At 48.5% G+C, this 23,137-nt stretch overlaps 1 protein-coding gene across 6 annotated transcripts in view; it reads left to right on the top strand.

Annotated features, from left to right (window-relative positions):
- The window catches only part of LOC106577561 (cell adhesion molecule 4-like), a 171,351-nt gene extending 151,708 nt beyond the window's left edge, over positions 1-19,643 (top strand). For 3 of the 6 annotated variants that reach the window (XM_045713019.1, XM_014155738.2, XM_045713018.1), the window contains 6 exons: positions 1,136-1,297; positions 1,691-1,781; positions 3,115-3,287; positions 12,898-12,999; positions 17,819-17,947; positions 19,312-19,643. In XM_045713019.1, coding sequence (XP_045568975.1) covers positions 1,136-1,297; positions 1,691-1,781; positions 3,115-3,287; positions 12,898-12,999; positions 17,819-17,947; positions 19,312-19,421 — 767 coding nt within the window. In that variant the 3' untranslated portion in view covers positions 19,422-19,643. Of the gene's footprint in view, positions 1-1,135; positions 1,298-1,690; positions 1,782-3,114; positions 3,288-12,897; positions 13,000-17,818; positions 17,948-18,944; positions 19,019-19,311 lie in introns of all 6 variants that reach the window. The other 3 variants (XM_045713020.1, XM_045713022.1, XM_045713021.1) reach the window with 3 other exon arrangements.
- Positions 19,644-23,137: the final 3,494 nt, after the last annotated feature.

The following is a 23,137-nucleotide window of genomic DNA, read 5'->3' as shown; positions in this document are numbered from 1 at the left end:
CTATCACTTTGTCGCTCTGTCATTCTATCGATCAGTATCTGTCTGACTGACTCTGTCTTTGTTCAGTCATACCTCTCTCTCTGCCTCTCTCTCTCTGTTCACTTCCTGCATTCCCTATCTCTCCGCCTGCCTGTCCCTGTGTCAATCTATCCATCTATCTTTCTCAAACTCCATCATACTCTCTCCTTTTCTGTCCAGCCTTCTATCTACCTCCCTCTTTATTCCCCATCTGATAAGACTTCCATCCAGCTATCACTCTGTTTACCATTTTATCTGTCCTTCTGTCCATCTCTTTCTGTCTGTTTGTCTGTCCCGCTGTTTACCCTCTGTCTGTCCTGTTATACCCTCCACCTCTCTCTTTTTTTCCCTCTTTCTTTTGTGTCTCTCACCCCATCCCGTCTCTCTATCTTAATCTCTAACTCAGCACTCTGTCCTTTCCCTCACTCCTCTTCTCTTCACCCCTCTTCCTCTCCTCCTCTTCTCTCTCTCTGTCTCCTCCTTCCATGCCGTGTTCACAAACATGTCTGTCCCCTGATGTGACAAGGTTACGTAGGACGCGGCGTGGGCTGATGCGTGGGGCCTACAGCAGACAGCCCTGTTTTCTGTTCTGCTCTGTAGTGCTGTGGAGCGGGCCCTGCCCTGAGTGAAATACTGTGTGACATTAAAGGTTAGGCTCCAGATCCTGACGGATAGAATGTCTCAGTAATTAAGACAGTATCTCCCTGCCCTCATCTCACGCTTCAATTGGGCCTGCTTCAGTTCACTCAGCTGAAATAATTGAAAACTCAGCATGGTGTTAGTTATTGTCATATTTTCACAGACTCATATTACGTGACCGCGAGGCCTCAGTTTTGGCCACCACCATCCCTCCTCTTCCTCCTCATCTTCCGCTGCCTCATTTGGAGTCTTTTAAAATATTTTTAATCGCGTCTCACGCTCTCTTTTATCTTCCTTTTATGTCTGAGCCTGTCCAGATCCCTCTCTCCTCTTCTCCTTAACATCAATCCTGCACGTCTCACTCTCTCCATGTGTTCCTCTCTCTTCTCTCATTCTCTCTTTCTTCTTTCGCCTGCTCCTTTTCCTTCCCTCCTCGTCCTCTGTCTGATATGCTCCCTCCCTCCCTTCTCTTCTCTAGGTGTGGTGTCCCAGCAGGAAAATGGGAAGACCGTGAGTGTGTCCAGCACCATCCGTCTCTCTGTGGAGAGGAAAGACAACGGGGCAGCGGTCAGCTGTGAGGCATCCCACCCCGCCCTGGGGGGGCAGAAGAGGGTCCGCCACTACCGCCTCGACGTCCACTGTGAGTGACTGGTCAGCCACCGAGGGTTACCATGGCAACACACTGAAGCTGTATCACCTCCTTTCTGATGGTCACGACTCATTTGTATTTGGGGTCTGGAGTGGTCAACCCTTCTGTTATAAATGACTTATCAACTCACCATTTCTGAGTTTGATCAGCCTTTTCTGCCCTTTAGATCTGCATAATGAGTGTCACTGCCAAACTGTTGCTGCTTAAATGGCCCTGCATGGCTATCACAGCAACACGTATGAATACTTCCTCAGATGTCTGTTCATCGCAGCCATTAACAAAGCAGCAGCTGTTTCACCCTGAGGGTTGTTATGATAACAGAACCTCCAACCGTCACTCTTGATTGGTTACCACGGTAACCATTCCTTCCTCCTCTCTCCCCAGTTGCCCCTACAGTGAGGATCATCCCTCCCCCTGGCATCCTCCGAGAGGGAGACTCTCTCAGCCTCACCTGCTCCATCACTGGCAACCCACTGTGAGTGTGTATGTGTGTGTGTGTGTGTTGTATGTACACACATTTATGAGATTGTTTGATTGGTTTGTGCATTTGCTGTGTGTGTATGCTGTGCTCACACTACAGCTGTTTGGAGTATACGGAGGAGTTGAGACATTCTCTGGATAAAGTGTCTGAGGAGGCTGTAACAAGCCCCTTGTTAGACACTGTGATGTGTTTGTGGTGCATGTGTGTTTCTGAGGCAACTGAAGCCTCTTCATTAAGCTCTATAAAAACTGGTTTGTGTGTGTATGTGCTCGTGTGTGTTTGTTTGTGTGTGTGGTGAGTAAAGCCATAGTAAAGCCCCACAATAAAGCCAGGCTGAGGAGCCAGTATGTGTGGCCCAGTGAGGATCAGTAACAGCCGGCTGGGGACAGTGACATGAGAGATGTGGCTGTGGTGGTCGATCCACTGGACTGCCCCTGCCTCATCTCATGCTGGAGGGACCTCACCACACTCTCCTTTACACCCCCGGTACCCCCGTCTCTCTCAGGCCCCGGACAAACTTCCTGTTAACCGTTAATCACCAATTCATTACACTGCCTGTCTTTGTTGGAGGGGTGTGTTTATTAAAGTGTGTGTGCGTGTGCGTGTGCGTGTGTGTGTGTGGATGAGCAGGGGGTTTAATTAGATGCTTCCTGGGGGATTAGGGTGTAGATGAGCTGGGATTGTAATCTGTCCAGGGTGGGATGAGAGGGACAGCCAGCACAGCACAGCACAGAGGATGCACACACACACACACACAGGGCTTTGTGTGAGATTGTGTGGTGTGTCTGTGTGTGTGTTCGTTGTTTCATGTAATCCAATAATCTTTAGTCTCAGTCGCCTTCTTTCTGTCTCACTTTTCTTTGTCTTTCATGTCTCCTCTTTCTCTCCATTCTCCTGTCTTACTCCCTCTCTCATCTCTCCCCCATAAATCTCTGTCTATCTCCTTCCCTGGCTCTCTCCTCCCATGTCCCACTTTCCCTCTCTCCCTCTGACACAAAATCTTTCTTTGCTCTCTCTCCTCTCCTTCTCTCTCTCTGTCCATAAATCTCCCCAATTCTTTTCTGTCATACTGTCTTCCTTTCCCTTTGTCTAATTTAAAATCTCTCTCACTCCCTCCTCGCCTTTTATTTCCCATTACCTCTCTCCACCTGTCTTATTTTGTCCTAATCTTTTCTCTCTTTCTACTCCCTAACCCCTCTTGCTCCCCTCGTTTCTCCCCCACTCTATATAATTCTCTTACTCTTTCCACTCCCTCTTTTTTCTCTCTTTCACTCTATTCTTTCCCTCGCTCTCCCTCCCTCTCCCTCCCTCCTCTCTCTCTCTGCAGGCCTAGGGATGTCCAGTGGACTAGGATTAATGACACCTTACCTGAGAGGGCGGAGATCTCTGGCCCCACCCTCCAGGTGTCCCGTCTCAGCCAATCACACAACGGGACCTACCTGTGTCAGGCGCAGAACAACTACGGCCGTGCCGCCGACCACTACACACTGCTGGTGTACGGTGAGCCACTATCGCCATAACAACCACTGCCTTGCGGCGAGAAAGTTGCCCTAAGGCACAGATCTAGGATCAGCTTACCCTCCATATCCTCCGAATCCATTCACCGTCCAATCCTAGCGTAGCTTTTTGAATGGGACACCAGAAGCGCATCACAGACACAGATGTAGACATCAAAAGCGTGAGCCACTTCATCAGTTGTTTATGCTTCACAGATGTGAGAGTGCGAGGGGCATAGAGGGTCGGGCTAGGGGTTGAGTTGTTAACTCAGCATCTGTAGTCAGTATAGTCAGTCTACCCCATGGGTGTGGCCCCCTAGTGGTTACTCCTTTCACTGCAGCCTTCACATCTGACAGCTGAAGATCAGAGAGAGTGTAGGAGGAGGAGACAGAGGGGGGTTGTTGCGTAACATTTTGGGTTGCCTTAGGCAGCGCCCCCTCATTCTCCCCTCTACCCCCCCTTCCCCTCCTCCCTTAATCCCCTCCCTCCATACCCTCTCCTGAGCAGTGGTGGCGGGTGGCAGGAGCGGCAGACATCAAACAACACTCTAACTATCCTCCGTTGAGAGAGGAGGTGGGTGGGAATGCCACCTTTCATCTAGCCAGAGCAGCCATCGTCAGCCACCACCAGAGCTAAAGCCACTCTCTTTCTCTCACTGTGCAACACAGGTTAGGCATGTCTGGCTTTGAAGTACGTCCACGCTTCAAGAAAATGCCCTTCTCTTCCTTGGTCTCTATCGTCTGTCGCCTAGAATGGTTCTTCTTCCTTGTTTTCTATCGTCTGTCTCCTAGAATGGTTCTTCTTCCTTGGTCTCTATCGTCTGTCTCCTAGAATGGTTCTTCTTCCTTGGTCTCTATCGTCTGTCTGCTAGAATGGTTCTTCTTCCTTGGTCTCTATCGTCTGTCTCCTAGAATGGTTCTTCTTCCTTGGTCTCTATCGTCTGTCTCCTAGAATGGTTCTTCTTCCTTGGTCTCTATCGTCTGTCTCCTAGAATGGTTCTTCTTCCTTGGTCTCTATCGTCTGTCTCCTAGAATGGTTCTTCTTCCTTGGTCTCTATCGTCTGTCTCCTAGAATGGTTCTTCTTCCTTGGTCTCTATCGTCTGTCTCCTAGAATGGTTCTTCTTCCTTGGTCTCTATCGTCTGTCTCCTAGAATGGTTCTTCTTCCTTGGTCTCTATCGTCTGTCTGCTAGAATGGTTCTTCTTCCTTGGTCTCTATCGTCTGTCTGCTAGAATGGTTCTTCTTCCTTGGTCTCTATCGTCTGTCTCCTAGAATGGTTCTTCTTCCTTGGTCTCTATCGTCCGTCCTCTAGAATGGTTCTTCTTCCTTGGTCTCTATCGTCTGTCTCCTAGAATGGTTCTTCTTCCTTGGTCTCTATCGTCCGTCCTCTAGAATGGTTCTTCTTCCTTGGTCTCTATCGTCCGTCCTCTAGAATGGTCCTTCTTTTTCTGGCTCTTCGTTCTTTCTTCTTGTTTTTGTTTCTCTTCCTCTCTCTCTGTCAACCAATCCTATTCCTTCTTTCTTTCTCTACCCTCTTTCCTCCTGTTTTTCTCTTTCTATATATCTTACCCCTACTCCTTCTCTCTAAATGTCTATATATCTTATCCTCTCTTTGTTCTCTCTCCTCCTCCTCCTCCTCTCTCTCTCTCTCTCTGCTTCCCTCCTCCTACTTTTCTCACCTTGGCAGTAGTTTGCCATCTTTTCTGGGTGTACTGTAGTTCAGAGCTCTCTGGAGGGTTCCTGTCTTGTTCAGTCCAAGAGGGGCAGAGAGAGGGGCAGAGGAAGCAGGGAGAGAGAGGTTGAAGCCAGGTTAGTGTTCAGTTAGGGGCTTGCCCAAGTTGGATTAGCCACGCTTGCCTCTGCAAATCCCAAGGTGCACTGGGGTGGGGCGCCTGACAGGGCAAGGCTTTGTGGCGATGATGAGTCAGCTAAAACAGCTCACTATGACAGATTTGAAAAACGACCCCTCACACTGTCAACCAGTTCTCAGAGTTATCTAGTGTCTGATGTGGCCATGAAGTGCAAAATCAGGACAAAACAGAGGCCAATTTGTTGCAGGAGCTTTTCGCTTTTCGAGCCTGGGTGATGCTTGGAAAAGCAGATAGAGAGCAAGAGGTTGGTGAGTCTCTGCGGAGCCAGGCCCAATGCTGTGAAATCTTAATTCAGCAGGTTTAAGTGTGTGTGTGTGTGTGTGTGTGTGTGTGTGTGTGTGTGTGTGTGTGTGTGTGTGTGTGTGTGTGTGTGTGTGTGTGTGTGTGTGTGTGTGTGTGTGTGTGAGAGAGAAAGAAAGAGAATGTAGATGTGGGTGTGCATGCGCATTATACACGTGCACATGTCAAGCTCCCACGTACATATATAATATAGATATGAGGTTTTGTTTTGGGTGAACTGAATGCACAAGGGAGCCTGTACTCATCAGATTGTTGTTAGTCTGGATGGAGCGTTGGTTGGTTGCAGTCACCACCATTGTTAAGGAGCAAGATGGGGTGAGATGGCGGCGGTGTGGTGGGATGGTTTGGTGGCGGTGCTGTGGGATGGCGTGGTGGCAGCGTGGTGGGATGGTGTGGTTGTGGTGAGATGGCGTGGTGGCGGTGCTGTGGGATGGCGTGGTGGTGGCAGCGTGGTGGGATGGTGTGGTTGTGGTGAGATGGCGTGGTGGCGGTGCTGTGGGATGGCGTGGTTGTGGTGGCGGTGTGGTGGGATGGCGTGGTGGAGGTGTGGTTTGGTGGTGGTGTGGTGGGATGGCATGGTGGTGGTGTGGTGGGAGGGTGTGGTTGTGGTGAGATGGCGTGGTGGCGGTGTGGTGTGGTGGCGGCGTGGTGGGATTGCATGGTGGTGGTGGGATTGCGTGGTGGTGTGGTGGGATGGCATGGTGGTGGGATGGCGTGGTGATGGGAGGGTGGTGGGATGGTGGTGGTGGTGTGGTGGGATGGCATGGTGGTGTGGTGGAATGGTGGTGGGATGATTGTGGGGGTGTGGTGGGATGGCGTGGTGGCAGTGTGGTGTGGTGGGATGGCGTGGTGGCGGTGGCGTGGTGGGATGTCATGGTGGTGGTGGTGTGGTGGGATGGCTTGGTGGCGGTGTGGTGGGATGGCATGGTGGTGGTGGTGTGGTGGGATGGCATGGTTGCGGTTCTTTGGGAATGCATGGTGGTGGTGGGATGGCGTGGTGGTGTGGTGGGATGGCGTGGTGGCGGTGTGGTGGGATGGCATGGTGGTGGTGTGGTGGGATGGGATGGCGTGGTGGTGGTGTGGTGGGATGGCGTGGTGGTGGTGTGGTGGGATGGCATGGTGGTGGTGTGGTGGGATGGCATGGTGGTGGTGTGGTGTGGTGGGATGGGATGGCGTGGTGGTGGTGTGGTGTGGTGGGATGTCGGAGTGGTGGTGTGGTGGGATGGCATGGTGGCGGTGTGGTGGGATGGGATGGCGTGGTGGTGGTGTGGTGGGATGGCATGGTGGCAGTGTGGTGTGGTGGTGGTGTGGTGGGATGGCAATGGGGGTGGTGGTGTGGTGGTGGTGGGATGGCATGGTTGCGGTTATTTGGGAATGCATGGTGGTGGTGGGATGGCGTGGTGGTGTGGTGGGATGGTGTGGTGGTGTGGTGGGATGGCGTGGTGGCGGTGTGGTGGGATGGCATGGTGGTGGTGTGGTGGGATGGGATGGCGTGGTGGTGGTGTGGTGGGATGGCGTGGTGGTGGTGTGGTGGGATGGCATGGTGGTGGTGTGGTGGGATGGCATGGTGGTGGTGTGGTGGGATGGCGTGGTGGTGGTGTGGTGTGGTGGGATGGCGTAGTGGTGGTGTGGTGGGATGGCATGGTGGCGGTGTGGTGGGATGGGATGGCGTGGTGGTGTGGTGGGATGGCAATGGTGGTGGTGGTGTGGTGGTGGTGTGGTGGGATGGCATGGTTGCGGTTATTTGGGAATGCATGGTGGTGGTGGGATGGCGTGGTGGTGTGGTGGGATGGTGTGGTGGCGGTGTGGTGGGATGGCATGGTGGTGTGGTGGGATGGCATGGTGGTGGTGTGGTGGGATGGCGTGGTGGTGGTGTGGTGGGATGGCATGGTGGTGGTGGGATGGCATGGTGGCGGTGTGGTGTGGTGGGATGGCGTGGTGGTGGTGTGGTGGGATGGCGTAGTGGTGGTGTGGTGGGATGGCATGGTGGCGGTGTGGTGGGATGGGATGGCGTGGTGGTGGTGTGGTGGGATGGCATGGTGGCAGTGTGGTGGGATGGCGTGGTGGTGGTGTGGTATGATGGTGTTGTGGTGGGATGGCGTGGTGGTGGTGGTGTGGTGGGATGGCGTTGTGGTGGGATGGCGTGGTGGATGTGTGGTGGGATGGCGTTGTGGTGGGATGGCGTGGTGGTGGTGTGGTGGGATGGCGTTGTGGTGGGATGGCATGGTGTGGTGGGATGGCGTGGTGGTGGTGTGGTATGATGGTGTTGTGGTGGTGTGGTGGGATGGCGTGGTGGTGGTGTGGTGGGATGGCGTTGTGTTGAGATGGCGTGGTGGTGGTGTGGTGGGATGGCGTTGTGGTGGGATGGCGTGGTGGTGGTGTGGTGGAATGGCGTTGTGGTGGGATGGCGTGGTGGTGGTGTGGTGGGATAGCTTTGTGGTGGGATGGCGTTGTGGTAGGATGGCGTGGTGGTGGGATGGCATGGTGGGGTGGGATGGCGTGGTGTGGTGGGATGGCGTGGTGGTGGTGTGGTGTTGTGGTAGGATGGCGTGGTGGTGGGATGGCATGGTGGGGTGGGATGGCGTGGTGTGGTGGGATGGCGTGGTGGTGGTGTGGTGGGATGGCGTGGTGGTGGTGGGATGGTGTTGTGGTGGGATGGCGTGGTGGTGGTGTGGTGGGATGGTGTTGTGGTGGGATGGCGTGGTGGTGGTGTGGTAGGATTGCGTTGTGGTCGTGTGGTGGGATTGCGTTGTGGTGGTGTGGTGGGATTGCGTTTCGGTGGTGTGGTGGGATGGCGTGGTGGTGGTATGGTAGGATTGCGTTGTGGTCGTGTGGTGGGATTGCGTTGTGGTGGTGTGGTGGGATGGCGTGGTGGTGGTGTGGTGGGATTGCGTTGTGGTGGGATGGCATGGTGGTGGTGTGGTGGGATGGCGTGGTGGTGGGATGGCGTGGTGGTGGTGTGGTGGGATGGCATGGTGGTTGGATGGCGTGGTGGTGGTGTGGTGGGATGGCGTTGTGGTGGGATGGCATGGTGGTGGTGTGGTGGGATGGCGTGGTGGTGGGATGGCGTGGTGGTGGTGTGGTGGGATGGCGTGGTGGTGGTGTGGTGGGATGGCGTTGTGGTGGTGTGGTGGGATGGCATGGTGGTTGGATGGCGTGGTGGTGGGATGGCGTGGTGGTGGTGTGGTGGGATGGCGTGGTGGTGGTGTGGTGGGATGGCGTGGTGGTGGGATGGCGTGGTGGTGGTGTGGTGGGATGGCGTGGTGGTGGGATGGCGTGGTGGTGGTGTGGTGGGATGGCATGGTGGTGGTGTGGTGGGATGGCATGGTGGTTTGATGGCGTGGTGGTGGTGTGGTGGGATGGCATGGTGGTGGGATGGCGTGGTGGTGGGATGGCGTGGTGGTGGGATGGCGTGGTGGTGGTGTGGTGGGATGGCGTGGTGGTGGTGTGGTGGGATGGCGTGGTGGTGGGATGGCGTGGTGGTGGGATGGCGTGGTGGTGGTGTGGTGGGATGGCGTGGTGGTGGGATGGCGTGGTGGTGGTGTGGTGGTGGGATGGCGTGGTGGTGGTGTGGTGGGATGGCGTGGTGGTGGTGTGGTGGTGGGATGGCGTGGTGGTGGTGTGGTGGGATGGCGTGGTGGTGGGATGGCGTGGTGGTGGTGTGGTGGGATGGCGTGGTGGTGGGATGGCGTGGTGGTGGTGTGGTGGGATGGCGTGGTGGTGGTGTGGTGGAGGTCAGAGGAGAAGGTTACTGATTGTCTCTGAAAAGCCCTGAGGGTCTGCTTACAGTATGTCATTTAACTGAGCTGCTGTGATGAAATGGATTGCTGCAAGACAATAAAGCCCATTAGAACTGAATTTTTAGAGTGTTGGAGATGGATGGCGGGAGGGAGAGAGAGAGAGAGAGAATAGACAGGAGAAAAGAAAAGGGTAGAGGGATGGATGGATGGAGGGAGCGAGAGAGAGAGAAAGAATAGACAGGAGAAAAGAAAAGGGTAGAGGGATGGATGGAGATATATAGTTGTGATCTGTGAGAAGATGAGTGCAGTGGTTAGGGTAATGAGCTAAGTCACTAATTAAAATATACCTCTATTTATTGAATGACTAAAGAAAAAGAGAGGGAGGGCGAGAGAGAGGGAGGTAGGGAGGGGGTTAGGAGAGGGTGAGGGAGGGAGGGAAGAAACAGAGGAAAGATTAGGTGAAAAAACCTGAATCCTAGGTGGTGTATTTCCCCTTGTGGCTCTTCACAGTCTTCTATTGACAGTGAGAAAGTCAATGTAGTGTAGGCTGTGACCATATCAATGTGGAGCAGCGGTAAGGGACGAGGCCTTCTGACCAGCGGCTAGATGACATTTAGCCTTGTGTTGTGAGTGACACATAGCTTACTACAGCACCGGAACAGAAAAACACGCAGAAACAGGGAATGTTCAATCATACGTGAGTGTTTTATCTCTCTCGTAAAAGGAATGATATTTGAGAGAAATGACGTTAACAACAACTTCAACATGCAAATGGGAAAACAGCCGTGAATACAGGTGTCTGAGTGGCGAGCGTACAGAATAACAATATGATAGGAGAATGCCTGGCGGTGTGCTGACTGGCTGTACAGCAGCATAGTAATTCAGCTTTAGAGAGAGAGAGGGTGCTCATAGAGGAATGGAATAAGAAAAGGAACAAGGGAATGTGGAAGCGGATTGAAAGAGTGCGTGGGAGAGAGGAGAGTGATTAAGGTTGAGGTGGATCGCCTCTGAGGGAAAGGAGGGAGATTTCAGTAGAGAGAGGAACGGATGTTGGAGGAGAGAGGAGGGAGAGAGAACGAAAGAGAGAAATGGAGAGAAGTCATTATTTCTAAGTCTTCCCAGAATGTAGTTTTGATGGTGAAGAGATATGAATCAGTGTACAACTAATTAGCCAACTGACCCTGCCCATTAATCCCTCTGCCTCAGGTGAGACACACACACACACACACACACACACACACACACACACACACACACACACACACACACACACACACACACACACATACTGACCCATTCCTTAGTGAACTCTTTCTCTCACAGCCGAAGAACCGTTTTAAGTTCTGCCTCTCTGACTCACATGCATTCATACCCACATGGATGACGCAAACACACACTTGTGTGTTGCATAGGTGACAGGAAAGCTGAGGTTGGACACTGATGGCATAGAGGGAGGATGTGGACGAGTGAATGATGGCAGGCTGAAAGGAAGAGGAGAGGAGGAGGAGAGAGGGATGAGGGTTATGATGACGTAAGAGGAGTGACAGAGGAAGAAGAGATGGAGGATCTCAGGGCCAGTGGGAAAAGAGGGAGAGAGGGAGAGCAGACGGAAGAGTAGTTACAAATAAATTACTCTAGAACGAGGTGTGTGTGAGTGCGCGAGTGTGTGTGTGTGTGTATTTCTCTACTGCACCCTGCTGTTTCAAATGGACAGTTTGATAAAGTGTTTCACACACACTCACACACACGCACTGTGCTCACAGCCTCTCACTCAATCCAGCTGTCTCAGTCACTTAAAACCACTTAACTGTACCCTCACTGTCTCAACAGGTATTTTACCTTACCATTGTGTCAGTATCCAATCCATTGTCTCATATTGAATGTGTCTGTCTCATAACATTGTTCCACAGAGAATGCTTCCATCAAACACAATGTCTTCTGTCTCCCTAGCTACTGAGTCATAGACAATGTGTCTATGGTAGAAAATATGTCTGCATCCCAACCATTGTCTTATAGTGAATGTGTCGATGTAATTTGCCAATGTCTGTCTCCCTAGCTACTACTCAATATAAATGTATGTCATAGTAGATCATATGTCTGTAGTAACCATACCATCTAGAACAGTGGTCACCAACCTTTTCTGACTCAACATCTACCGCTCAGATTATTATTACCTATTTTTTTACCTCTTTTTCTCCCCAACTTCGTGGTATCCAATTGGTAGTTACAGTCTTGTCTCATCACTGCAACTCCCGTATGGACTCGGGAGAGGTGAAGGTTGAGAGCCGTGCGTCCTCCGAAACACAACCCAACCAAGCCGCACTGCTTCTTGACACAATTCCCATTTAACCCGGAAGCCAGCCGCACCAATGTGTCAGAGGAAACACCGTACACCTGGCGACCGTGTCAGCGTGCATTGCACCCGGCCCGCCACAGGAGACACTAGTGCACGATGGGACAAGAACATCCCTGCCGGCCAAACCCTCCCCTAACCCGGACGACGCTGGGCCAATTGTGCACCACCCCATGGGTCTCCCAGTCGCGGCCGGCTGCGACAGAGCCTGGAATCGAACCAGGATCTCTAGTGTCGGGAGGCCTCTCAGATTTTTTTAAAACATGACTTAAAAAACACTATGCAACATTAACCAATTAAAACCAGTTCTATATCAATGAGGTGGACTGATGGCCTGCATCTGATGGTCAGTCTGAGGGGAGGGAGGGAGCAGCGGTGAGACTGCCTCTCACACGACTCACCGACACCCTCCCTCCGCTGAGAAAAGGGGACAGTCTTCCAGCTGATGGATAACTCAAGTCGTACTGCATTATTTCTACCTCATGCACCAATTCACGTTATTACTTCAATGACTAGAGAAAGTGAAATATTCTCGATATTAAAAAAGACACAAGCCACTAATAATAACAAACAGAAGCTTATCGGAACACTTCTATACTCATTCATTATTTTACCTTTATTTAACTGGGCAAGTCAGTTAAGAACAAATTCTTATTTTCAATGACGGCCTAGGAACAGTGGGTTAACTGCCTTGTTCAGGGGCAGAATAACAGATTTGTATCTTGTCAGCTCAGGGATTCGATCTTGCAACCTTTCGGTTACTAGTCCAACGCTCTAACCACTAGGCTACGCTGCCGCCCCATTGCAGGTGCAGTGCCAGTTCTAGCGTGAGTGGGAAAATGCTCATGAACTTACTCATAAAAACAGCAGCTCTTTGCTGTATTCGTCGAGTCTATCTCTAGTCATGGTTTTGAAAGTTTTGAAATCTAACTGTATCAACTTTGATGTGCATTTGAGGTTTATTTTTACAGTCTATAGCTCGAGGAAATTGCAGACACAGTGATCTGAGCTATCTGATTGGCCAGTGGTAGGCCTGTCGGTGTACTTGATAAGCTCTCTGGGCCCGCCGGGTAGGCGGAGTTACACCTTCAGACACATGACATGGTTGAAAATGCCTTCCTGGCGCTAGGGCTGCTGAATCAAGTGCACCTACTGACAACAGTGCAAAACCAAGGCTTTATCGTTAGGTTTATTACAAAAAACATTGCTGATCGACTAGGAATGCCTTGGAGATCGAACAGTCGATGGCGATCGACCGATTGGTGACCACTGATCTAGAACCTGTCTTTCATAGAAAACTATGATTGTCTTGTAGAGAACAGTGTGTTATCCTTGCCTTGTCTGTTGTAGAGAATGTGTCTGTCACTACCATGGTCCTTCCCACCTCCCATCACGCCACCTCCCACCCAATCACCCTCCTCATAACCCCCAGCTACGCACCGGATCCCCGAGGTAACGTACAGCCCTCCCTCACCCTTAACACACTCCTCCTCTCCATCTCTCCATCCTTCCCTTCCTTCATGGTCACAATCACCGCCTCTTAACAGCTCTTCTCCTCCTCTCTTCTCTGTCCTTTTCTTGTCACTGACACCCTTTGTCTGCTTTAACCTTCCTTTTTTCTTTTTTTATTTCACCTTTATTTGACCAGGTAGGCTAGTTGAGAACAACTGTGACCTGGCCAAGATAAAGCAAAGCAGTGCGACAAAAACAATAACACAGAGTTACACATGGGATTAACAAATGTACAGTCAATAACACAATAGAAAAATCTATATACAGTGTGTGCAAATATAAGGAGGTAAGGCAGTAAATAGGCCAATAGTGGCGAGGTAATTACAATTTAGCAATTTACACTGGAGTGATAGATGTGTAGATGAGGATGTGGAAGTAGAAATACTGGTGTGCAAAAAAACCAAAACAAATATGGGATGAGGTAGGTAGTTGGTTGGATGGGCTATTTACAGATGGGCTGTGTACAGCTGCAGCGATCGGTAAGCTGCTCTGACAGCTGATGCTTAAAGTTAGTGAGGGAGATATAAGTCTCCAACTTCAGTGATTTTTGCAATTCATTCCAGTCATTGGCAGCAGAGAACTGGAAGGAAAGGAAAGGAAGGCCCTTGACTGGCCTTCCCACACACGATCTCACACACATACACACACATTCCCCCACTCTCATCAGTGGCTGGATGATGCTGTGCTCTGGCCACTCAGTGTTGGGGCTGTGTCAGTGTGTAAGTCCCATGGGGTGGGAGCACACATGTACAGTGTTATTGTTATAGAACCAGGGATGGGACGGCCATAGGACTTCTGTGAGGGACACAAGGATCTGTGGGTGGAATGACATACGCTCGCATACGCACGCATACATACACACTCACATACACATACACACACAGGGCCAGCTCTAGCCTTTTGGGGGCACTAAGCGAGATTTGGTTGTACGTTTAAAAGTTGATTTCCTGACACATTTTGCCATGGAGTGGAGAGAATTTTGAAAATGTTATTACAAATGTCATACAATTGTGCTCATTTTGCCATGGGGCAGAGATACATTTTTGCTGATGTAAATCAAATTTCCTGCAATTCTACACATTTTGCTATGCCATGCCTGGTTGGCTCTGCACACAGTCCAGCTCGTCTTCACCCAGCCTGGCAGACTTTTCGTCAGTACAACAGTTTTTAGTGCCTCCTTGGAGAACCTCTCTTGTACCTCTCTGAACTCAGCAGCAGACAGAGAGCCACTCTCCTACGTAACTCTTCAGGAGCAGCGTTGTGTATTGAGGTGGTTCCTGAGCTGGGGCACTGCCCAGAGGGAACCGTTTCTGCAGGACCTTTTGGGGACGCTGTGCCAGTGAATGTGTGTACCCTCTTCAGGTCGCTCAATACGCTACAGGTTAAGGACAGCCCACCAAATATCTTTGAGTGCCAACTGCGACTCTGGACCCAATGGTTTGAGTCATGGAGTGAGGAGGAGAGGAACAGTTTCCTGCACATTCTAGAAGAGAGGGACCCGATCTTTGTTGCCTACTTCTACAGAGGTGTAGCTGGGACAGCAAGCAGGGATTGAGGGATACGGAAAATACAGGGAGGAATTGGTCATTAACTACAATGACCATAATCCATTGCACATCTACTTGTCCGGTCTGTGTTTCTTTTACGCCTGCTACAGAAGAGAGAAGAATGTGCGATCGTGAGGGGATATTGGGTGCAGCTGATGCTTCGCAAGGTATCTCTACCTGAAAAAACATGACCAAGGTGATTAATAGTTGGTATTCAGCAGTCATAAAGGAATGCCTTATTTACTTTGAAGAACTACAAAATTGTGATTTTGTCAGACAGCACATCAAATAATATATATATATAACAACTGAAATATTGTATTCAAGTAAAGTAATGTGAATAAATGATGGTTAATAAGTGATAATCAGTAATGGGTAGTCACTACCATCATGGGACTTCTATTAATGGTTTTATTATGTGTTTTATTCTGTGTTCTATTCTGTGTTCTGTGTTTTAGCTTTCTACCCAAATAATCAAAACCGAAATCGAAAACAGTTATTTTTTAATAATCGAACCGAAACCGAACCGACCTCAAAAAGCACTCATCGCTCAGCACTAGTAAGTTGAGACCCCGACTGAGTTCCTAAAAAAAAAGATATATACAGTACCAGTCAAAAGACTGGACACGCCTACTCATTCCAGGGTTTTCCTTTATTTGTTTCTGAGGTCTTGACAGATTTCTGTTGATTTTCCCATGATGACAAGCAAAGAGGCACTGAGTTTGAAGGTAGGCCTTGAAATACATCCACAGGTATACCTCCAATTGACTCAAATGATGTCAATTAGTCTATCAGAAGCTTCTAAAGCCATGACATCATTTTCTGGAATTTTCAAAGCTGTTTAAAGGCACAGTCAACTTAGTTCCCCACAGAAGTTTACATACACTATCTCTGCAGCACTCCACCTATCAGGTCTTTATGCTAGAGTGACCAAATGGAAGCCAATCTTCAGTAAAAGGAACATGACAGCCCGCTTAGAGTTTGCAAAAAAGCACTTAAAGGACTCTCAGACCATGAGAAACAAGATTCTCTGGTCTGATGAAACCAAGACTGAACTCTTTTGTCTGAATGCCAAGTGTCACGTCTGGAGGAAACCTGTCACCATCCCTACGGTGAAGCATGGTGGTGGCAGCATCATGCTGTGAGGATATTTTTCAGAGGAAGGGACTGGTAGACTAGCAGGATCGAGGGAAAGTACAGAGAGATCCTTGATTAAAAACCTGCTCCAGAGGTCTCAGGGCCTCAGACTGGGGCGAAGGTTCATCTTCCAACAGGACAAAGGCCCTAAGCACACAGCCAAGACAATGTAGGAGTGGCTGCGGGACAAGTCTCTGAATGTCCTTGAGTGGCCGAGCCAGAGCCCGGACTGGACGCTCCCCATCCAACGTGACAGAGCTTGAGAGGATCTGCAAATACAGATGTGCCAGGCTTGTGGGAGGTCTTCTTGGGTATGACACTACAAATCAAATATATATATTTTTTTATGATTTGATTTGTAGTGTCATACCCAAGAAGACTGGAGGCTGTAATCGCTGGCAAAGGTGCTTCAACAAAGTACTGAGTAAAGGGTCTGAATACTTATGTAAATGTGATATTTCAGTTAGTTTTTTTCAACAAAAAAATCTAAAAACCTGGTTTTGCTTTGTCATTATGGTATGTATATTGTGTGTAGGCTGGGGGGGGGTACAAATAAATTCAATTTAGAATAAGGCTGGGGGCAATGGGGCAGTTTCTCTCTACATCTGTCTCTCACTCCCTCCTCTCTCACCACCTCTCTCTCCCTCTCATCTCATCTCATCCATATATATATATGGGATATGATGACAGGTATTATTATCATTTTTTCTGGGGTCCTAACCAACCACTTATGTCGCTTTTGCCTGGAGCCGGCCCTGAAAATACACACACACACACACACACACACACACACACACACACACACACACACACACACACACACACACACACACACACACACACACACACACACACACACACACACACACACACAATGGCAGGGCAGTTAAGCCAAGCTGCTTCTCTGTCTCCCACTGTGAGTAAGTGGCTGTCATCACACAGAACAGAGGGACACCACCTGGATCTCTTCTGTCCATGTGTGTGCGTCCTCTCTCTCGCTCCCCTTCATCCTCACTCCCCAGGTCTTTATTTTCCATTACCTCTCATCATATCCCGTCTTCTCTGTCTTATAGCTTCTCTCTACCTCTCTCTCTCTCTCCCACTCTCCTCCCCCTCACTACCTTTCTACCTCTCTCCCTCCCTCCCTCCCTCTCTCTCTCTCTCTCTCTCTCTCTCTCTCTCTCTCTCTCTCTCTCTCTCTCAGGGGGAGAGATGAAACAGAGGGAGCAGGGCATTATTCTGCTCTTTCTGACAGTCTGGAGGTGTGCACCTGCTGTGCCTCGTGTTTGAATGTCAGAGAGAGCGATGCGGGAGCGTTATTGGGCGCGTGGGGAGAACGGCAGGCTCCTTTATACTGTCGCTCATTACCCACCGAGCTTTGGGCACAGCGAGGGAGAGAAATGCACCATGGGAAGGCAGCGCTTAATTTTTCATCCGTCATGAAATATTGCTCCGGCAGACTCTTCAACAGACGCTCCTACACTCTTTTCTTTTTCTGTCTTGCCCATGCTGCGACTGATAGATAGACGGACACACTTTCTCATTTGCTAATTTGTAAGTCGTCTTTGCTCTCTCCCCTCCTCTTTTTTCTTCATCCATCCTCTACCTCTCTGTGTTCTTTTGTTAGCATTGTGTTAATGATTCCTGTTTTAATTCCAGTCTGGTAGAGTTCTTGGACCATGCCCATTCCTATGTGTCCTTGTCTCCTGGCCAGGGTTGGCACTATGTATTCACACATACACACACAGGTGGTCACACCAGCCTGTATGCATCTTCTTTATTCTGGGAGTGTCTGTGGTGTAAACACAGACTTGCCTCTGACTCAAAGTGCTCTCTGTATACCGGAGCTCTGTGCTCTGTTGGTCTGAGCTCTTCCAATCTCCAGTGTTTTGTGGGTAATAATACAGATATGGTGAAAGATACAGTAGATTATCTCACCGTTCAAGGATGTACAGACTTTGATTTAATACTCTTTCTCTCTGTCCTCCACATATATCTCTGCCCCTACTCTCTCTCTCTCTCTCTCTCTCTCTCTCTCTCTCTCTCTCTCTCTCTCTCTCTCTCTCTCTCTCTAGACCCCGGTGCAGTGATTGAGACCCACAGTGCAGTACCGTACGCTGTGATAGGGGGCGTCCTGGCTCTGCTGGTCTTCACCATCATCTGTGTTCTCATCATCACCATCTGGTGCTCTGTCCGACAGAAAGGTAACACACACACGTATGCACACGCACACACACAAACACACACACACAGATGACATTCACACTATTGAAAAGTTATATGAAAACCATTAAAGGTGAGACTACCATGAATTGTCAATGGTCACGCCTCGCCTCGCTTTACAGTATCTGTCTCAGTGAATGAAAAATAGTAAATAAAAGATGGACCCAAATGGATGGAATGAGATGGGGAGGAAAAGGGCACGCTCTTTCCTCTCTCTCCTCAGAACATGACAAACGACCTTGTATCTTGGCCAGGGGGGTTGATGGGAAATGTATGCGCGGCCATGTTGTTTAATGACCCTTATGGTTTACTGTATCAGGGCACATCAATAAAAAATAAAAACGCCGTTACCCACGCTCCCCCATAATTTTAACAGCCTCTGGCAGCCCCCTGATTCCTCCTTCAGTGCCAATAAAGTTATCTGGGAATAGAACCTTTGAGACCAGGGGAGGGGCCATACAGCCGGAATGCCAATCAGCAAATAGACAGAGCCATTACGACCAATCAGTGAGCAGAGACAGCACTATTAGGGCCCTGTCTCTGTCCTGCTGTGGCTGCCAGTATGCCAATCAAATCCTTGACCAGACAGACTATCAACAAAGAGACTGCCATTGGCTCCTGCAGTGATACTCAGCTTGAACATATATTGGGCTTGTTGGGCAGTTTTCCCGGATACAAATGAAACCTACTCCTGGACTAAAAAGCATGACTAGGCTTAATCTGTGTCTGTGTCTGGCCCTTTAAATTCTGAACTGATGATGTAAATCAGAGGGAAATTATAGAATTTAGTTTCATAATTTGACTTTCTCTTATTATATTACTCTGCCGTAGCTAACTTCCCCACCGTCCTTCTCTCTCTCTCCCTCTCTCTGTGCCTCTCTCTACCCTTATCTTTCTCTCTCTATGCCTCCGCCCCTCTTTTTCTCTATTTGCACCATGCTTGGCCCTCTCTCTCCTTTCCCCCTCTCCCTCTGTCAGGCTCATATCGTACCCAGGAGCCTATACTTAATTGGTACTGACCTAATTCTAACTGAACTAATAATTAATCACAGGTAGGAGGACTTCAACAATATGGTAAAGATTGCTTTGATGGGTTCACAGAATGTCACAAGGATTATATTACTCTGTCACAACTAACCTCCACACCCCTTCACCTGTCTCCCTCTCTCTGCTGCACAACCTTCTCTCTCTTTATGCCTCCTCTCTCTCTCTCTCTCTCTCTCTCTCTCTGCCTCCTCTCTCTCTCTGATTCTCTCTTCCTCCTCTCCCCTCTGTCTTTGCATCTCTCTCTGCCTCTCTCTCCCTCTATCCTTTTTTCTCTCTCTGTTCATTCTCCCTCTCCCAGGTTCATATCTTACCCATGAGGCCAGTGGGTTGGACGAGCACGGGGAGGTCCAGGAGGCTTTCCTCAACGGGAATGATGCCAGTCAGGGCAAGAAGGAGTACCTACTGTAGCCTCCATCCCCAAAAGCCACACCCCTCCCCCAACACGCCATGATGGGTGGCCTTCTGAATCGACTGTAATACTACTGCACACAGACCACATCACAGACCACAACACAGACCACATCACAGACCACATCACAGACCACAACACAGACCACATCACAGACCACAACACAGACCACAACACAGACCACATCACAGACCACAACACAGACCACAACACAGACCACATCACAGACCACAACACAGACCACAAACCATAACACAGACCACATCACAGACAACAACACAGACCACAACACAGACCACAACACAGACCACAACACAGACCACATCACAGACCACAACATAGACCACAACACAGACCACATCACAGACCACAACACAGACCACAACACAGACCATAACACAGACCACATCACAGACCACAACACAGACCACAACACAGACCACAACACAGACCACATCACAGACCACAACACAGACCACAACACAGACCACATCACAGACCACAACATAGACCACATCACAGACCACAACATAGACCACAACACAGACCACATCACAGACCACAACACAGACCACAACACAAACCATAACACAGACCACATCACAGACAACAACACAGACCACAACACAGACCATAACACAGACCACATCACAGACCACAACACAGACCACAACACAGACCACATCACAGACCACAACACAGACCACAACACAGACCACAACACAGACCACATCACAGACCACAACACAGACCACAACACAGACCACAACACAGACCACAACACAGACCACATCACAGACCACAATACAGACCACAACACAGACCACATCACAGACCACAACACAGACCACAATACAGACCACAACAGAGACTGAAAGAGAGACGATCTGTCATTACAACTGTGCCATACTGTAGGTGTACTGGAGGAAGGAGCGAGGGAGCGAGGGAGGATGGCAGAGATAGGGGAAAGTGATAATAGGGTCATTATTTTGATAGAGAGAAGAGATAACAAGAAAGAAAGCCTCAGCACTTTCCTTCCCTGTGGTAATTGGAGAGGGAGGGAGAGAGAGAGGAAAGAGAAAAAAATGTGGTGGGGTGGGTATGGTTTCCAGAAACTATTGAGTTTGAATGTTCAATTTGATTACTTGAAATTGCCAAAGCACATCAGCCAACAGAGAGCAGCTCATCTATAATTATTTGACAACATTGCAGAGTGTTACCTTGAAAGTCTCATAAAGTATTTCTGAACTGTTCAGTCAATTCTGCAGACGACCCAGGTATTGTATTTGCCGTCCGTGCTGGGGAGTCTGCCAATGTTTTCTGGGTAATTTAGAGACCTTCCTGTTATGAATGACTGCTTTCCTCGCAGAGCAGAACTGTTGTTTCTCTTCTTTGAATTCTCTCTCTCTTTCTCCCTCCCTCGCTATTCACCTCTCTTTCTAGTCCTCTTCTTCTCCCTTGTTCCCTCCCTCCCTCCCTCCCTCCCTCTCTCTGTCTTTATCTCTCCTCTATTGTTGGCCAATAAAGAAAGGATTAGTGCCGTCTCCTTTCGTGAGTTAGAAGAAAGGGAACATAAGTCGACGAGACACATTAAGGAAAAGCATAATTATTTTTAAATGCCCTTAAAGGGATAAAAATGTTAAAATGTCTTAAAGAGAAACAAATGAGTGAAAGGAAAGTAATGAATAAGGAAAAATAGATGATGGATATTTTTCTGAATGCCAAGCATATATACACACACACACACACACCACACACACACACACACACACACATACATACATATCTCTGAATTCTTTATTTGTATAAAAATGTAAACAGTAAGATAACTTAAATTAATCTTTTAAGAAATTGAGAAAAAAACCAGTTTACTATTGAAAGCATTATGAAGCTACTATACTAACACATTATTAGCCTAGAGGTACAAAAACAAACAAACTAGTGTCCAGTCATCAAAAAAGAAAAGAAAAGATGAAAAAAACGTTTCATTTGTCTTTATGAAATACCTGAGGTATTATAGATTTTATTATAGATTTTTTTTTATTAATTCTTGTTATTATTTGGACTATTATGATTGTTATTATTATTACTGTTATGATTATTGTAAATGTTATAACTGTACACCTCCCATGTTTGTTGTTTTTGGTTATTCTATAGAAACTGCTGTCTTTCCACTTCTCTCTGTCTCTCTAGTTCTTTCTATCTTTGTCTCCTGTGTCTATTTGTCTCTTCTTCTCGTCTTTCACTACTGTATATTTTATAGTCATGTTGATATAGCTAACTATTTCTTTATAGGGGAAAGATACAAAGCACGACAAAATAAAAAAGACTTCAAAAATAACACAGGAGACGAGTGTGTTCCTCTTTAATTAGAAATGTTCTGAAACACGGTGAGAGGAGAAGAGACACAGCAGATGACAACATCAATAGGGAATACAGAGCTAAAGGTGGGAAGATGAAAACCCAGGCAGGAAGCAAGGAAGGAGAGAAAGGCTAGAAAGAGCTCGAACAGACGAGGGGTTGAAAGAGAATAAAAAACATACGTAAGGATCCATGACTGCTAATGAATCATGGGAAGAGACGGAAGGAGAGGGGGAGAGAGTGAGGAACAGAGGGTGGTAAAAGGACAGTCAAGTCAGATGCACAGAAAAATATGACGCCCCCACTATTTCCATGCAATCAATACCCGATTCTGTCAAGAAGCACTCAACTTGTCCATCTGCGTGTGCGGCTGGATTTAAAAGCTGCTGGAGGTCACTGCGTGATGGATCGATGTGTTTGTCTTCTATCGACGATAAGGCTCCACAGTAGGCTGTCATAAAGACAGATTGTCAAACAGCAATCAAAGTAATGGACTCACCAGGGGAAAGGGCTATACTAGCCTATACCAGCTGACGTGAACCAACGCTGTAGGCAGTAGGACAATGGAGACACCATGTCCAGAACACATCCCCAGGTTAGCTGAAATAATGACACTGAAACCTAATGTAGCAAATGGTGGGTGGCACATCTCTGGAAGTAGTCATCAGAGCCTGACTTCATCCAGCAGTGCTCTAATACTAGAATGGCTTGTTCTATAACGGATAGTGTTCTAGAAGGCTTAAACACTACCATGAGGACGTCTCAGTCCGTCTAAACCAATCATCAGAGAAGATGATACCCTGTCACATAACCCTGATGGGAAGCGTAGAACATGAACATTTAGCTGATTCATGTACTGTAACACGCTCATATTAGTATTTATTCTGTTTTATGACATGTCATGGCCTGTTATGACAGGCACATCTCTTTCCTATGATAGCCTACCGGCATAAGCATTCTATACCATTAGTTCATTACAACCACCATTGTAGGTTGAGTGTTAAAATTATCCAATGGTTACGTACAGACTTTTTTTAATTGTAAGGTACAGAAATGATCTTTATTGTAAGGTACAGAAATGATCAAGTAAGACATGATAAGAAGGTAATTACACAGCAATACCAATTAATTACTTATTTGTTTCACCATTAGACCAGGTGTTTTCCTAATTTAGAATTCTCATGTTAGTACTCTTAAAGTACACATTCTTACCACATCATTTCCTACCCAATGCCAGGTAAACACCAGCGCTGTGAAATAGGAAGTGCTTGCAGTAGCGATGTCCCCAGTTAGCCCCAATGCCAGGTAAATACCAGCACTGTGAAATAGGAAGTGCTAGTAGTAGCGCTGGCCC

The sequence above is a fragment of the Salmo salar genome, chromosome ssa02 (assembly GCF_905237065.1).
Source record: "Salmo salar chromosome ssa02, Ssal_v3.1, whole genome shotgun sequence".
NCBI lineage: Eukaryota > Metazoa > Chordata > Actinopteri > Salmoniformes > Salmonidae > Salmo > Salmo salar.
The sequence above is the reverse complement of the archived record's forward strand: the minus strand, read 5'-3'. Positions and strand labels throughout refer to the sequence as shown.